This window comes from Phragmites australis, chromosome 1, assembly GCF_958298935.1.
Source record: "Phragmites australis chromosome 1, lpPhrAust1.1, whole genome shotgun sequence".
Classification (NCBI taxonomy): Eukaryota; Viridiplantae; Streptophyta; class Magnoliopsida; order Poales; family Poaceae; genus Phragmites; species Phragmites australis.
Window position 1 is genome coordinate 29,285,847 of NC_084921.1, and position 15,844 is coordinate 29,301,690.

The window sequence follows — 15,844 nt, forward strand, 5'->3', positions numbered from 1 at the left end:
CCATGGTTATGACAAATGCACCTAGTGAACTTTTGCACCTTGATACTATCGGTCCTTCTTGAGATCTAAATTGGGTAAAACTTCATATGAGCTGTGGTTTGGACATAGTCCTAGTGTATCTCACTTTAGAGTTTTTGGCTGTAAGTGTTTTGTGTTGAAATCTAGAAATTTGGATAAGTTTGAGTCCAGATCAACTGATGGAGTTTTTCTTGGATATCATGCTCATACTCGTGGCTATTGTGTGCTTGTTTTGGAGACTAACAAAATTGTTGAAACCTATGAGGTTACTTTCGATGAGGCTAGTCCTGTAACTAGGCCAAAGGATACAAGTATAGGTACACATGTTTAGGGGGAGTCTGAGAGCATACTTGTGGATGATTGCGATGAGGAGGAGGATGAGATGTTAATTCCTGTGACACAACCAGTTGAAGATCATTTGGTACCTTCGACTACTTCGGCTACAGTTGGATGTTCTCAATCTACTACATCATCTATGCATATTAAAGGAGAAGAAGAGATTGCATCTGGAGTCAATGCTCCTTTGCACATTCAGTGGAGTCATCCACCTGATCAGATGATTTGAGATTTGCATGAACGAGTCACACGGTCCAGTCAAACAAACCAAAGAAGGTACTTTTGTTCATCAAAGTAAGTATACACGAGAACTACTACGACATTTTGAGATGGAGAACAGCAAGCCGATCATGACACCTATTGGAGCAACAACGATGCTTGATCCTGACGAAGATGGTGATCTAGTTGATTAAAAAGAATATAGAAATATGATTGTTTCACTTTTGTATCTCACCGCTTCAAGACTAGACATACAATTTGTTGTATGATTGTGTGCACGATTTCAAGCTTCCCCACGTGCTTCACATCGACAAGCTGTCAAACAGATTCTCAGGTATCTTCACGACACTCAAGACTTTAGCATATAGCTTTTTGCTTCTTATTGTATTAGCTTCAGAGCTTTTTTTGATGATGATTTTGGAGGTTGTAGAATTGATAGAGAAGGTACATCTGGTACATATCATTTCTTGGGTAATTCTCTTGTTGTATGGTCATCTAGGAAACAGTCCTCTGTTGCACAATCTACTGCTGAATCTGAATATGTAGCTGCTGCTAGTTGTTGTTCATAAACTCTTTAGATAACTGCTACACTTAAAGATTATGAGGTTAATTTAGAGAGTGTTCTACTTTTCTGTGATAACACTAGTGCTATAAGTATTGTTAAAAACCCTATGCAACATTCACAGACTAAACACATTGACATCACATTTCATTTTCTTAGAGATAATGTGGAAAACGAGAAAAATAAATTTTTCTGTATGGATACTGAACACCAATTGGCAGAAATTTTCACAAAACCTTTAGATTCTTTTCATTTTACTTTTCTTCGGGGAGAACTTGGTGTTATTCATCATATGGGATTGTTTTGAGGGGGAGTCCTTATATTTTGGAGCTTGTCAGAGTTTAAAAATGAGAAAATAATGAAATATAATGAGCATCATATATGATACATATGTGACTTTTGAAACCAATGCTTATGCTACAATGGGAGTTTTTGCACTTCATATCTATACATGTAAGTGTGTAGTTTATGTCATGATTTTTTTAATCGGAATGAAAACTTGAATTAAATATTTTCATGGTTAAAGTCTCTTCATTGCTTTGATATTTAATAAAAATGCTATATGTAAAACACTCAAAGAAATAAAAAGAGCTGAATAATAGTTGATAGGTGAAAGATAAGGAATTATGCACTATCGCACTTCTTTATGAAACTGCTTATCATTGCACTATGATATGAACTTGGAAGAAGTTGTGTATGACCGTAATCATTGTCTTAAGCTTCTAATTGTGTTTTTGACATAGGCTTGGCATGGTTGGATAGAATAAGATTGTTGGTGCATATAATTTTTGCAAAAGAATATGAGAAGTTCTTGATAGAACAATTGGCATCTTGCTATATGCCTTTTTAATCAAAACAATGATATATTTTTGATATCCATGTTTTTGATAGAATATAAACTGAGGATTTGAGTGATTGAGTTTGGGAGACCATGCCTTGCAAATAAATCATTAATTATACTTGATAAGTTGTGCTTGCACTATATTTTTACATGTGTAGACGAATTGGTGCAGATATTCTTGATAGTGTGGCTTAGTACAGTATATGTTATATATGTTGCTGATCTATATTGCTCATTATGATAAAAACAATAAAAAAATTGATTCTTGCTTTTGAATTTTTGATGAAATCATTGCCAAATTGGGGGGAGAGAGAGAGTAGCTTATTATGGGAAATTTTTTTGGTTTGTCACAAAGGGGGAGAGAATTTTCGTGTCAGAAATTTTTCTTGATTTTTATTTCATTTTGTGTTTGATTTTAAAATCAAATCATGTCTATTAAGAGGTTGCCAATGTTCACATGAGAGTTGCTAATATTTTCATCAAGGGGGAGACTATGAGATCATGTGATGAAAAATTGGTTTCAATGATGAAATTGGCAGAGCAAAGTGATTTAGCATAATTATGATATTCATGAGTTACTAAGATATTGCTTAGATATGCTTCGATAGCATAGATAGTTTGATGCACTATCAGTAGTTTGGTTTTCTTATGTTAGCATGTTGGTTTTACCTGAAGTTTGTGTGGTGTTGCGTGAAGTGATCTTGAGTCAAGTTAGGAAGGACTTGTGCTTGTACTCGTTTGTTAATTCATGTGCAGGTGTGAAAGTACATCTAGGCCCTCTATGTGGGTTTTGATGATTGACGACAAACGATTAAGAGACTAATATGTTCAATGAGTATTTGAATAGGTAAAAGTCACGATGATGAAAGCTAAATGACATTGGCGATCCCTAAAATGAAGAAAGAAGATAGTGCATCGTTATTCCTATTGTTATAGCATTTTACTTTAATTTGAGTATAGAAATACCGTACTACTAAGAGGGATGCAACGTTGAAAGCTTTGTCATGATCTTAGTGCTCAAAGTCAATCCTTAGAATGAGAGACACAATCCACAACACATACACTTGTTTTTAAATCATTCTGTTTATATCGGAAGTTTCGATAGGTCATATCGGAAGTTCTGATATATGTCGGAGTGTCCGGCATGTTAAAATTTTGAGCACTCAGGAAGTTCTCAGTTGAATCGAAAGGTCCGATGTTTTGGATCGAAAGTTCCGATGTTGATCTAAGTGTCTGGCGTGTTAGAATTTTGAGCGCTCGGGAAGTTCTGTGTTGAATAGGAAGTTCCAATGTATTTAGTCGGAAGTTCCGATGTGTGTATATTTCCAGTTTCAGTTTGGGTAGAGTAAGGCGTAGCTGTTACTTTGAATAGATCGGAAGTTTAGATCTTAAGGTCAGAAGTTCCGATGTGGGTTGGAAAAGTATATAACGGCTAGTTTTTGAAGGATACCGTATAAATACCCCTTTGCCTTACCCTCTCGGAGCTGTTGTTACCTTGACAAGAAAACACCTCTCTAGAGACCTAAAGTTCACCTCTCCTTTCCCTTACTTTGTGCTACATCTTGAGAAAGGGATTTGAGTGAGAGATCTAGTGAAAGTGATTTCAAGTTCATCTTTGAGAACTAGGTTTCATCTTCAAGCTTTGCTTCATGTGCCTTTGTTACTCTTGGAGATTGATGTCTCCTAAACGGCTAGGAGTCATTCACAAGCCACCGATTCACTTGTGGTGCGCTGTGAGGAGTTTGTGAAGGTCGGATTCCGCCTCTGAAATGGAAGGAATACCAAGTGAAGCCGAGGAGTGCTTTGTGCAACCTCGCGAGAAAAAGGGTTAAAAGAGACTCGGCTCAAGTACGACCGAGCCCCGCAACGGAGACGTAGGATCCCCTCAAGGATCTGAACTTCAGGAACAAATTCATTGCGTCTCCCTCTTTGGTTATTTCTTATCTATTATGCAATTTTGAGCAATTCATTTACTATCTTGAGTTAGACTTTGTGCTTGCTGATTGTTGCTTCAAATTTAATAGCATCATACCCTATTGCATCAAGCATTTCATAGTTTAACTTATTGTAGCCAAGTTCATTTTTTAGGCATATCAAAAGTTCTGATCGTATATATCGAAACTTTCGGTTTAAGTCGGAACATTTGATATTTATATTGGAATATACGATATCTGTTTCCGTTGTGTTGTTCTGTTATAATATTTGAAAAAGCGCCTATTCACCCCTCTCTAGGCCGTATCTTGATCCTTCAATTTGTATCAGAGCCTAATCTCCCAATTAAGCTTAATCGCTTGGAGAATTTAAGATGACGGAGAAATGGAAAGGAGCACAAATTCCATATGAGTATCTGAATGCATCTTCATATATTTCAAGTCATTCCGGTAGAGCACTTTACTTTGATGGTACTCATTATGCAACATGGAAGCATAAAATGAAAATCCACTTGAAATCTATTAACCCTTTTATTTGGCGTATAGTGAAAAATGGCTATCCAGTGCAGGATCCAAACAAGCCCACCCCCGAAAATGATCAAAATGAAGACAAGAATGCTCAAGCCGCAAATGCAATATTTAGCACGTTGAGTGGAGACGAGTTCAACCAGGTAGAAGGTCTTGAGAGTGCCAACGAAATTTGGGACACACTCCGTGATGTTCATGAAGGCACTTCAAGCATCCGAGAGTCCAAGATTGAGCTATTGAAGAGCAAGTTGGATTCTTTTGTCATGGGCAATGATGAGACACCGAGTGAAATGTACAATCGCCTAAGTTTCCTTGTGAATGAGATCAAGGGGCTTGGGTGCAAGGAGATGACCGACAACTTTATTGTCAAGAGGATGCTCCGAACTATCACTCCAAGAAATGTCACATCAGTGACACTCATCCGGGAGCAACAAGACTTCAATGATCTCACACCTCATGATGTACTTGGAAGAATTCTAGCACATGAGTTGATGCAACAAGAGTCCAAGGAAGTTTATGATCTCACCAACCAAGGCTCAAGCTCAAAGAAACAAAATCTTGCCTTGAAAGCAAAAAGAGAAGTTGAATCAAGCACAAGTGAAGATGAGAGTGAAGACCACCAAGGAAAGGATGACATGACACTCTTTGTTTGAAAATTCAACAAGTTTCTGAAGAAGAGTGGTTACAACAAGGATGGTAAGAAAAGCTTTCTGCAAGTCTAAGGGAAGACATTTATGGAGAAGATGCTAAAAGTGTGGTGAATTGGGTCACTTCATAACCAATTGTCCAAACAAGAAGGACAAGAAAGATAATGAGAAGAAAGAGAAGTACCACAAGAAAGACAGGACCAAGTATCACAAGAAGAACTACAAAGGTCAAGCTCACATTGGTCAAGAGTAGGATTCCAATGACTCTGACACCAACTCCGATGAGGATGAAGGTGTTGCAACTATTGCTTTTGCAACCATTCCACCAACCAAGCCACTATTTGATCACTCAAGCGACGATGAGGCACCCATTTGTCTTATGGCAAAAGGGTGCAAGGTATCATCTACTATCAAATCGTATAATATTGATGTTACTAGTGAGCATGGTAATAGTAGTGATAGTGATGATGACTTGCTAGATGATTTGAGAAAAACATCTTTACCTAGCATGTGTGAATTGCTTGAGACAATAGAAGGTCAAGAGGAAACTCTCGAGAAGCAAGAAGAATTGCTCATCTTTGAAAAAGAGAGAAATCTTAAACTCGAGAAGGACCTTGCTAAAAAAAAGGGAGAAAAATGAAAAAAAAATTGCTAAAATGCTTGACTTAGCCAAAGCTTCAAATGCTAATCTTGAGAATTCAAATGAAATAATTCAAGAGAAATTTGATTGTTTAAATAGAGTTCATAAATCCTTGAAGTTGAGTTTGAAATTGTCAAGAATAGCACCTCCATTTCTAATGATGCAACTTGTTCTACTAGTGTTTCAAACAATATTGATTATTCTAGATGCAAAGATATTGATATTAATGCTTGTGCTACTAACTCTAAATCTATGCAAGAATTAGCAAGCTAAAATGAGAAGCTTATAGGACTCCTTCACAATGGCCTTTTAAAGTGTCACGTGGGTAGTAAGGCCCTCAAGAATTATCTTAGTTTTGTGCATAGTTTTTTTTAAACTCTTTTTAATCAAAATAACAGTAGGGAATTCCCCTCCTGTTTTGGTTAAAAAACAAGATTTTCTTGGTTATCAAAGAAGCAACTTCAACCATGAAGGATTTATATACTATCCTCCCAAGGGAAAGAAAATTGAAACCTTGGTACAAAAGAAAGGATTCATCAACTTTGTCGAAGTCATAAGTATCCAAAACCATATTCATGCACCTCAAGCTACTTTTGATGCATCATATGTGCTTAAGAAAAATAGTCATGGTAGAATTTTTCCTAAGTATGTTGGTGTTAGACATAAGCATGTTTCTATTAATAAATTCATTTGGGTACCAAAAATGCTTATGACTAACTTGAAAGGACCCAAGCAAGTGTGGGTACCTAAAAATAGAAATTGATCTATTCTTGTAGGACTATACCTCCGGTGGAAGAAGTTGAGTAAGCGATAGTTGTTGCAAAAATCATATGACCGGAGAGAAATCAATGTTCTCATTGACTGATACAAGTGGATTATCACATAAGAATATTGTATTTGGTGACAATGGCAAAGGAAATGTAATCAGTTTAGGTAAAATTGCAATCTCAAACGACCTTTCCATATCAAATATTTTGCTTGTAAAATCCTTGAACTACAATTTGCTATCTGTATCTCAGTTATGTGAAATAGGTTTCAATTGCTTATTTACCGATGTTGATGTGACAGTCTTTAGAAGAGATGACTACTCAATAATCTTCAAGGGTCATATGAAGGGCAAGCTTTATCTTGTGGATTTTTTATCGGATAAAGCAAGCCTTGAGACTTGTTTGATGGCTAAATCTAGCATGGGGTCGCTATAGCATCGTAGGCTAGCCTATGCTGGTACGAGGAATCTTAACAAACTTCTAAAGGGTGAGCACATTTTGAGACTAACAAATGTTTCCTTTGAGAAAGATAGGATTTGTAGTGCATATCAAGCCGGAAAGCAAATTGGAGCACTTCATCCCACCAAGAACATCGTGACGACCACAAGAAATTTGGTTGATTGTATCTGTCTGGATAGGCTGAGCTGATTTTCTGTTTGGTTCATTGAATTTGAGGTTGTATGAGCGAATATTAGAGTTGAGATTGTAATTAGTTACTCACTTGAAGATGATTTTGTGATACTAACAAGTAGTTACATCTGCATGAGCCTACATCTGCTCAGCCAGGATGACATCATATTTGGATCCGCTTATGCAGACGAGAACATTAGATACAGATAACCAAACACGTTTTTTTTCTGAGATTATACGCATCCACCGAGCTAGGCTTGGGGGAATTCAGGTAACCAAACACATCCTTATTATCTCATAATCATCTAAGATTGCTCAAAAAGCTAGTTTTCGATAAGAAACAAATTTATTCTCTTTCATCTTCAAATTACTTATTATATCATTTTTTTTTCTTAGATGAACATCTAATTAATGTCTAAAAATTAGTATTAGAAGTGGCCTAAACAACAACACCGCAGCAGTAGACAGCGGCCTACTTACTGTGCGCCACTGCTAATTAAGTACCTCATTCAATTAATTACTCCGTAATCAATCGCAAGGCCGTCTGATCTGATGCAACTAACCGGCGACATGATGGCGCCAAAAAGCGTATAATCCAATCAGGTACTACTTGCTCGATCGGGTGATTAAGCAAGCACCTAATTAAGTAATTAGTAGTTAAACTTTCCCGGCAATAATGATCGATCCGCCTGAATTGTTTTTACGTACACGCAGTATCAATCCATCCATCCATCTGATCTGGGCGCTGTTGCCGCAGTTTTATATCTTTAATTTATCTCTGTAAGCAAAATGCTTCCGGCGCTCAGTGTTTGGGTCATCCTATGTGATTCCCCTGAATACTTAAGAAAAAAGGTAGGTCAATTTTGCGGGGAATAGCAATTTTCCTAAATCAAAATTTGCCAAATTGTAAATGCAAATTGACACCATTGTCAAGTTAATATTATGATATGGCCTGGTACCAACAATTTGCATTGTATTATGGTTTCTTGCTATTATGACGAGCAATATATATCCTTCTCTTTAAAAACTTTGTTACCCGCAAAGTTTGAACGCCCATCCTGAAAACCTTGGGTCTATGGTGGTGGTATATGCCTTGGTCGGCAGCGCCTCCCACCAATGGCCTCACTTGCCGTCAATCTTCATCTTCTCAGACCACGCAAAGGAACAGCAAGAGAATCCACGAGTGCATTTGAATATCTGTTTTACTTTTACACAGCTTCTCTATGGAAATTAATTTGATACATGTTGTACTCTCCATTTGCGTCGATTAGATAAACCAGAATTCCATACCATTAATTTTCCCACCCTGTTTTAGAAAGTGTAATTTGTCCGATTTCGAACAGATATATATCAACTTATTTGTTCTTTTAAGGCCTAGAAAAATAGTCTGAATAGCAAAAAATGATATATTAATTTATGTTCTGAAAGAAAAAATATTTTCTCTTAGTGCTCCGTATACTGTAGATCCATGAAGTAGTCTATTCGCTCTTTTCAAGAGATTCCATTTACACATAAATGCATCATGGCTCAGAAAGACGGGAAATAGTGTCACTGTTCTATGGCGCATATTGCATCACTCGACTGCCAGCGAAAACAGTAGCATGCATAAAGAGGCTGGTAAATTTTTTTCAGGTGAAAGATAGCTCATTGTTTGGGTTCTCATTCCTCAATATATATATACACACACACTTTTCAGTTACAACAAGATTAACATGGATTTTGTCTCATGGTTTGTACTCCGGAGTACAGACCAATTATATATATAAGAGTAATCCAAAGCCTCTGAAAATATTGAACTTTTTAAATTATTATTTCTTAAGATGCCCAACAATTTCTTGGGACACTCATGGTGAACAAATCATGCTTGTCCATGAATCTTTGGTATTCTCATGGTGATCAGATCAGAAGCAAATTCTTAAGGAAAGGCGAAGCAAAAGCCTAGAACAGTAAATCTCTCCACTAGCCTATGAGACAGAGTACTACTCTACTCCCATAAGCTTTTCTTGATTCTCTTTCGAAGTTGGGGACACTCATGCTCAGACTGAGTGAACAAATCATGCTTATCCATGAATCTTTGGTGTTCTCATGGTGATCAGATCAGAAGCAAATTTTTAAGGGAAGGTAAACCAAAAGCCTAGAACAGTATATCTCTCCACTAGCCTATGAGACAGAGTACTACTCTACTCCCATAAGCTTTTCTTGGTTCTCTTTAGAAGTTGAGAAAAATTCTTATTTACCATCGAAAAATATCCATCTTCTTTTATGTCACTCCAAGTTTTAGTTCTTTCTATACCACTCTTTTAGCCTATCTGTCAGTTCTGCCGTTGAACTTTACAACTCAGGTAGTATTCATGGGCACAATAGTCTTCTACGCCTCGAGGAATCATATAATTTTATGTATGTGTTCCATAATCCATGTGCAGTCTATTTTAATTGATTCATCCGAAAAAACCTCTATCTATTTAAACTAAAATTCTCTAAAAAAAACTACTTTTATAACTTCTAACAGTTGTTAGAACCTCAACTAAAATCCTAAAAATTTGAGAAAAATCACTAATATTTTTCTTATGTGATGGAATAATTTATAGAATTATTTCCAGCCCTAGATTATATATTGAAAAAGTGAGTTCCTTTGTAATATCTTATTTATATGTATTTTTTATCATTGTATGTAAATATAGCATTAAAAGTAACTTATTTTTCACTATATAACTAAGGACTGAAAATAATTTTATAAATTATTATATCACATAAGAAGAATATTAGTTAATATTTTTAGAATTATATTTTAGGTCATAATAGTTGTTAGAGTTATAAAATAGCATTTTAGAGAATTTTAATTTAAATTATACACAAGCTTTTTAGGTGAATCTTATTAAAATAGGTTATACATGATTATGAAACATGTACAAAATATTATAGGATGTTTAGAAAAACAGAAGACTACTACTGTATTCATAAACATTACACATGAACAATGCATTTCGACTCAAAACTGCTAGAAAGACTAACATAGTGGCATTCAAGAACCAAAAATGAAACCACGGGCAAATAAGAAAATTCATTTTGCTGCGGTTGCTGCCTCGCATGGGTGATTGGGGGCACCACAAAATTTACATGCAGTAAAAAAAGTACAGTGGCCACCTTGCTATTGTTGTGTCACGTGAAGTTCACTAGCTAAGTTTGGAAAATACGTCTATCTTTTAAGGCACCAAATTCTCAGGTCCTGCCTCGCCTTGCATTGCATGGCCAACCCACTATAGCAGTGTTGGTGTAGCTGGTTCTACTGCTGCTATTTTTTGAAGTAATTTCATTTATGCCACTGATTAATAAAATTATCGGCTTATTATTAAAAAAATCATGGCCATATCTGTATTATCAATTTAGTTTTTTCATCTCCTAAATATCATTGCCATCATAATAGAGATGACGATAGTGAAACGCAAGGGATGAAAAATTAAGTTTTTTCATCCCCTGTGTGTCATCATTATCTCCATCACGACAGCGATGACACGTAGGGGAAGAAAAAAATATTTGATGATATAGAAGAGAATATGATTTTTTAATAACAAATCAATAATTTGTTAACATTAAGTGGCACACAGAGAATTATTTATATTTCTTTTTCTACCACTGCTACGTACCACACTGTTGCATGCATGGCCTGTTATGTGAACAAAGCAAAAAAAAAAAAAAAACTTGAGTAAGCTGAACCATTGTTATTAGCAAACTTTTCTTTTGCTCTGGAGAGGTGTTTTTCCTTGTTTGTTTGGCTCCCATATGCTTGCATGCATTATATACGCACAGACAATCCTAGGACTTCCCTAGGTTCCAGAGTTCAGGTCGCTGGAAACCTCGTCATTCTGTGATGTACTTCATCTCAAACAGAACAGAAAAGAGGGGGTTTACTTAATGCTCCATCTCATCACCTAATGAGAAAATAAATTAAAAACTAAGCTTGAGTAGGATCAACTGTGGGCCTTGCAAGCAATACAAGCATGCAGCTCTCAAACCCATGGACAAACTGGTCCATGACATGATAGGAATTATATTTTTGAATTATGGCCATCCATGATATGCATGGCCCCATGGTGACCCACCATTAAAAGAATAAAAGAAAAAAAAGATAAAGTAATCACATTGTACGCAAACATGTATACTGACATGCATGCACTAGGGTTGGTACGTGTACATTATCATATGTAGCAGGAGTATTACTATGCACTATTATATTAGATATATATACATGCAGGCCCAGGATTTTTTCTCAAAACTATGTGAAAACACCAGTAATTTGTAGTGAGCGAGTGGAGAGGATTGATCTGTGGTGTACCAACCGGGTAGGTGTACAGGGTACATAAAGAAAAGGAGGGATCGATCAGAGAGCGGGTGGGGAGAGAAAGTATTATCTGCTACTGCATTTACAATGAGACATGGGAAAAGACAAGAAAGCTCAGCATCAGTGTAACATTGCCTTGCTAGAAGAGTAGGAGTGTGACCGGTGACTGAGATGGGAATTGGAATTGAAAAACGCCTGCTCCTCGTCTCCGAGCTATACTCACAGTGCTATACAACTACTAGTCCATCTACTGCTGCAGTTCTGCTGTTCATGGTTATATAAATTTTTGGAATCACTCTTCTTGACAAGCGTACGGAACAGGTTGCTCAGAGAAAGAAAAAGATTTGTCTTTTATTTTTTGCTTTGTTTCTGTGGGAGGGCAAGCATGGAGGGAGGCTGAGCTGCTGATCTAACCTTTTTATCTTTCTGGCTCTCTCTCTTCTCTTCTCTCCCCTAAAGTAAGCTGTGGCAGATAATGCTTGGCTTGGTTTTGGTGTCACTGACCTTCTTCCCCTTTGCTTCTCCGCCTGCGGACACTGTTCCTCTTCCCCCCTCCTTTTTCTCTCTCGTGTCGTCGGCCACGATTGCTGCCTCTCTCCAGCCTATCCTTTCCCCTCCCTGCCTCCCTCGCTGTGCACGGCTTCTGCCAACTCTAGATAGATAGATAGATAGATAGATAGCTGCTGCTGATCAAGTGCAGAGAAGGAGAGGAGTGGAGAGAGAAGCAAGAAGACAGCAGGGGAGAGAGAGGAGGAGGAGGGAAAGAATCTGGAATTGCTTTCCAGTCACTGACCACCCAGTTTCCTCCTTGTTTGTCCCCTGCCTTCCTTGATTCCTGTGTTGCTTGCTGTTCCTTGTTATTCCCTGAGCTGCTGAGCTGCCTGCCTGGGAGCCTGCAGAAGCAGAACTCCTCTCGTACCCCTTTGTCGTAGCCTTGCCCCATCATCCTCCTCCATTCTTGAGTTGATGTCTCTCAGCAAGTCAGCAGATAGATTTATCGCCAGCCCTTGAAGGCTTCAGCTACATAGATTCCCTAGCTAGCTAGATATATATACTACATACATACAAGTGCAAGATCAGGCCAAACCCTTCAATTTCGCTTCAGCCCACTTATGTTTCAGCAGCAGCAGCAGCAGCTCTTGCAGGAACAAGCAGAAGCGGCAGATCAGGAGAGCAGCATGTCCAACCTCACCTCATCCGCGTCCGGCGGCCCCAACCCGCCTCCTCCCCCGGCGCCGGCGGCCTCCGGCAACAAGCGCAAGCGGAGCCTCCCCGGGAACCCCGGTATGTGGACGATGAGTTCGTCCCTTTGCCTTCTTGACTCATGTGCTCTTGCTTCTTCCGTGATGAGCTAGCTCCAAGAAACCAAATGATCACTGGTATCTCTCGTTCTCTTTTTTTTTTTTATGGATGTCAGATCCTGACTCGGAGGTGGTGGCGCTTTCGCCGGCGACGCTGATGGCGACGAACCGGTTCGTGTGCGAGATCTGCGGGAAGGGGTTCCAGCGGGACCAGAACCTGCAGCTGCACCGGCGCGGGCACAACCTGCCGTGGAAGCTGAAGCAGCGCGGCACGGGTAAGGAGGTGCAGCGCAAGAAGGTGTACGTGTGCCCGGAGGCCTCGTGCGTGCACCACGACCCCGCCCGCGCGCTGGGCGACCTCACCGGGATCAAGAAGCACTTCTTCCGCAAGCACGGCGAGAAGAAGTGGAAGTGCGACAAGTGCTCCAAGAAGTACGCCGTCCACTCCGACTGGAAGGCGCACTCCAAGATCTGCGGCACCAGAGAGTACAAGTGCGACTGCGGCACCATCTTCTCCAGGTCCGGCCCGGTCTCTCTCCATCCCCCCCCCCCCCCCCCCAATCGATGATCCATTGCAGCCGGTTCCAGCTGAACCAAGAACCAATATAATAGAATCCCATGGCCAAGCAAGTTTGTTGCACAGCATGTGTGTTCTGACAACTTGCAATTCTAGTACTAGTATGGTTCAGTTCTTGCTGATTCTCTGGGCTGATATCGGGTGAAGACAAGTAGCAGTGAGCATGCAGGTTGCAGCTGACTCAGCTCAAGTGTGCTCTGGTCCAACCTGTTCTGTTACCTTGGTCCTCTCTTCTTTCTCATTCGGAGGGTGTGATGAGGAGCTGCGAATGGAATAGGTGATGAGAGATAAGATCGAAGTCATGTGATTAGCTCATAAAAGTGCTCTTGATGCTTGATTGAGAGGAATGTACATTATTATGTGGGAACTAGGATTGAAGGATGCACCAGATTACTATGGCATTTTATTATAGAAGCGAATATTGTGTCAGGCTAGCGAGGCTGATACACTACTGCACTAGCTGCTGATACTGTACACTAAGATTTGGAAGGCAAGGCAAAGGCATCATGTGTCCAATGGAAAGAAAGATAGACCACTTTTGAGGCTTCCTTTTCTCTTTTCTTTTCGTTCTGGCCATGGATGAGGATTCAGAAGCTGGCTCTGCCTTCATGGTGCAGAACCCAATGGCAATAAGGGTGTGCTAGTGGTACTTAGCTAGTTTAGCTTAGCTTGTGCGCATGTTTGTGTCTGTATTGTGTGGAGAGAGAGAGCAAACAAACAGCAAAGCTATGGGTATAGGACAAGGAAAAGAGACCCTCGATCACGAGGAGGTAGAGCGAGGGGGAAAACTCAGACATGTGAATAAATCTCTCTCTTTGCAGAGCTGAGCTGCCTCTCCATCTTACTCCTCCCAATGCATAATACTGCCCTCTATGACTAATTTCGTATACTGCCGTCCCTCTGTCTCTTGTCACTTGTTCCATCGGTCCTCTCTGATTCCATTCTTTCTCTTCCAACACCAGTCACACGGCAGCATAGCATAGCAGCAATGGCAGGTGTACAAGATTAAACGGGAGGAAGCTTTGCTTTTACAGTAGCTTTCGCTTCTGATTTCTGATCCGTTGTGCAGCCCATGAGGGTAACGATTTGATTTTCTTTTTCTTCGTTGCATCGCATGCAGGCGGGATAGCTTCATCACGCACCGCGCCTTCTGCGACGCGCTCACCGAGGAGAACGCCAAGGTCATCGGCCTCAACGCCATGGCCACAGCCGCGCCGGCGCACCACCCGCTGTTCTTCTCGCCACCGCTGCCGCTGCAGGTGATGCAGCACAAGGAGCTCGCCGCGCTCCAGGAACACCACCAGGAGGTCATGCAGCACCAGCAGCAGGTGCCGCAGCACTGCAACTACGCCATGAAGACGGAGATGCCGCCGTGGCCGACGATGCCCTACGACCACCAAAGCCACCCGCTGCTGCAGCCGTTCTGCAACGCCGCGCAGAGCTCGGCAACGTCCGCGCCGCCACCACCGCAGCAGCAGCAGCAGCCCGCGGCCTCCGCGCACCTGTCGGCCACGGCGCTGCTACAGAAGGCCGCGCAGATGGGCGCGACCATAGGCGGCGCCGGCGCCGCGGGCGCGGGCGCGCACTACACCCAGATGGCAGGCGCCGCGACGAGCGCGCCCGGCAGCGCCACCTTCGGGCTCGGCCTCCCGGGCCTGAACGCCCAGCTGGACGAGAGCATGGGCGGACTCGCAAGAACCGCCTCCCACGGCCGCGGCGGCGAGGACGGAGCCGGCAGGGGAGGCGATGGCATGACGAGGGACTTCCTGGGGCTGCGCTCCTTCTCGCACCGCGACATCCTCGGCCTCGCCGGCTTCGACTCGTCGTGCATGGGTGCCGTGAACGGCAACACCGACCTGGGCTGCTACGAGCCACAGCAACATGCACAGGCGCAGCAGCAGCAGCAGCAAAGCAGCAAAGAGCCATGGCATGGCATGGGTAGCCAATAGCCATAGCTAGCTACTTTCTTCTTCCTCTCATCAGCCGTCATCAGTGACCAACCTTGGCTAGGGCCAGTGCTTTCTACTAGTTAGCTAATGCACCATGCCTTTTGAGCTGGAGAATCTCTCTTTCTTCTGTTGCTTCTGTTCATGCTATCATCTTATGGTCTTGAAAGTTAAGCACGCAAACGACGGATCGACCTGTTGAAGGTTTCAAACTCTCGATGGACAATACAGCACGCAGGGAGTGTGTAATTTTTTGGGTTTGGGGTTGGAGAGACCAACTGTAAACGAAGCTCGAATCAAGGGAAAACCAAAGCTGTGACAGTAATAATATATACTACATGCATGCATCATCTCTTTTGTTAATTATGTTTTTTTATTTTCCTTTCTTATCTTGAACTTAAAACCCATATTTTTCATTGTATGACATATTACTCTGCATGTCTATAGAACAGCTGACTAGCTAGTTTTTGGTGATATGATATTTTTTGGAACCAATTTGGTGATATCATATGAGAAGGTGCATGGCATTGTGTATACTGTAGACTAGTAGGTGCCTTGTTTG

The 15,844-nt window shown here is 40.8% G+C and overlaps 1 protein-coding gene across 1 annotated transcript; it reads left to right on the plus strand.

Moving 5' to 3' along the window:
- Positions 1 to 11,741: 11,741 nt before the first annotated feature.
- LOC133914571 (protein indeterminate-domain 7-like) lies at positions 11,742 to 15,632 on the plus strand. Its single transcript, XM_062357656.1, has 3 exons — positions 11,742 to 12,742; positions 12,876 to 13,278; positions 14,457 to 15,632. Exons 1-3 carry the CDS (start codon positions 12,571 to 12,573, stop codon positions 15,283 to 15,285), a joined length of 1,404 nt encoding a protein of 467 aa, XP_062213640.1. The 5' UTR covers positions 11,742 to 12,570; the 3' UTR covers positions 15,286 to 15,632.
- The last annotated feature ends 212 nt before the right edge of the window (positions 15,633 to 15,844 follow it).

What these genes read in the sequence shown, in the direction of transcription:
- LOC133914571 (XM_062357656.1), top strand. Translation starts at nt 12,571, where the DNA reads ATGTTTCAGCAGCAGCAGCAGCAGCTCTTGCAGGAACAAGCAGAAGCG. An exon ending in GAGCCTCCCCGGGAACCCCG is followed by an intron (nt 12,743 to 12,875) that starts GTATGTGGACGA and finishes TATGGATGTCAG; the next exon opens with ATCCTGACTCGGAGGTGGTG. An exon ending in TGCGGCACCATCTTCTCCAG is followed by an intron (nt 13,279 to 14,456) that starts GTCCGGCCCGGT and finishes CATCGCATGCAG; the next exon opens with GCGGGATAGCTTCATCACGC.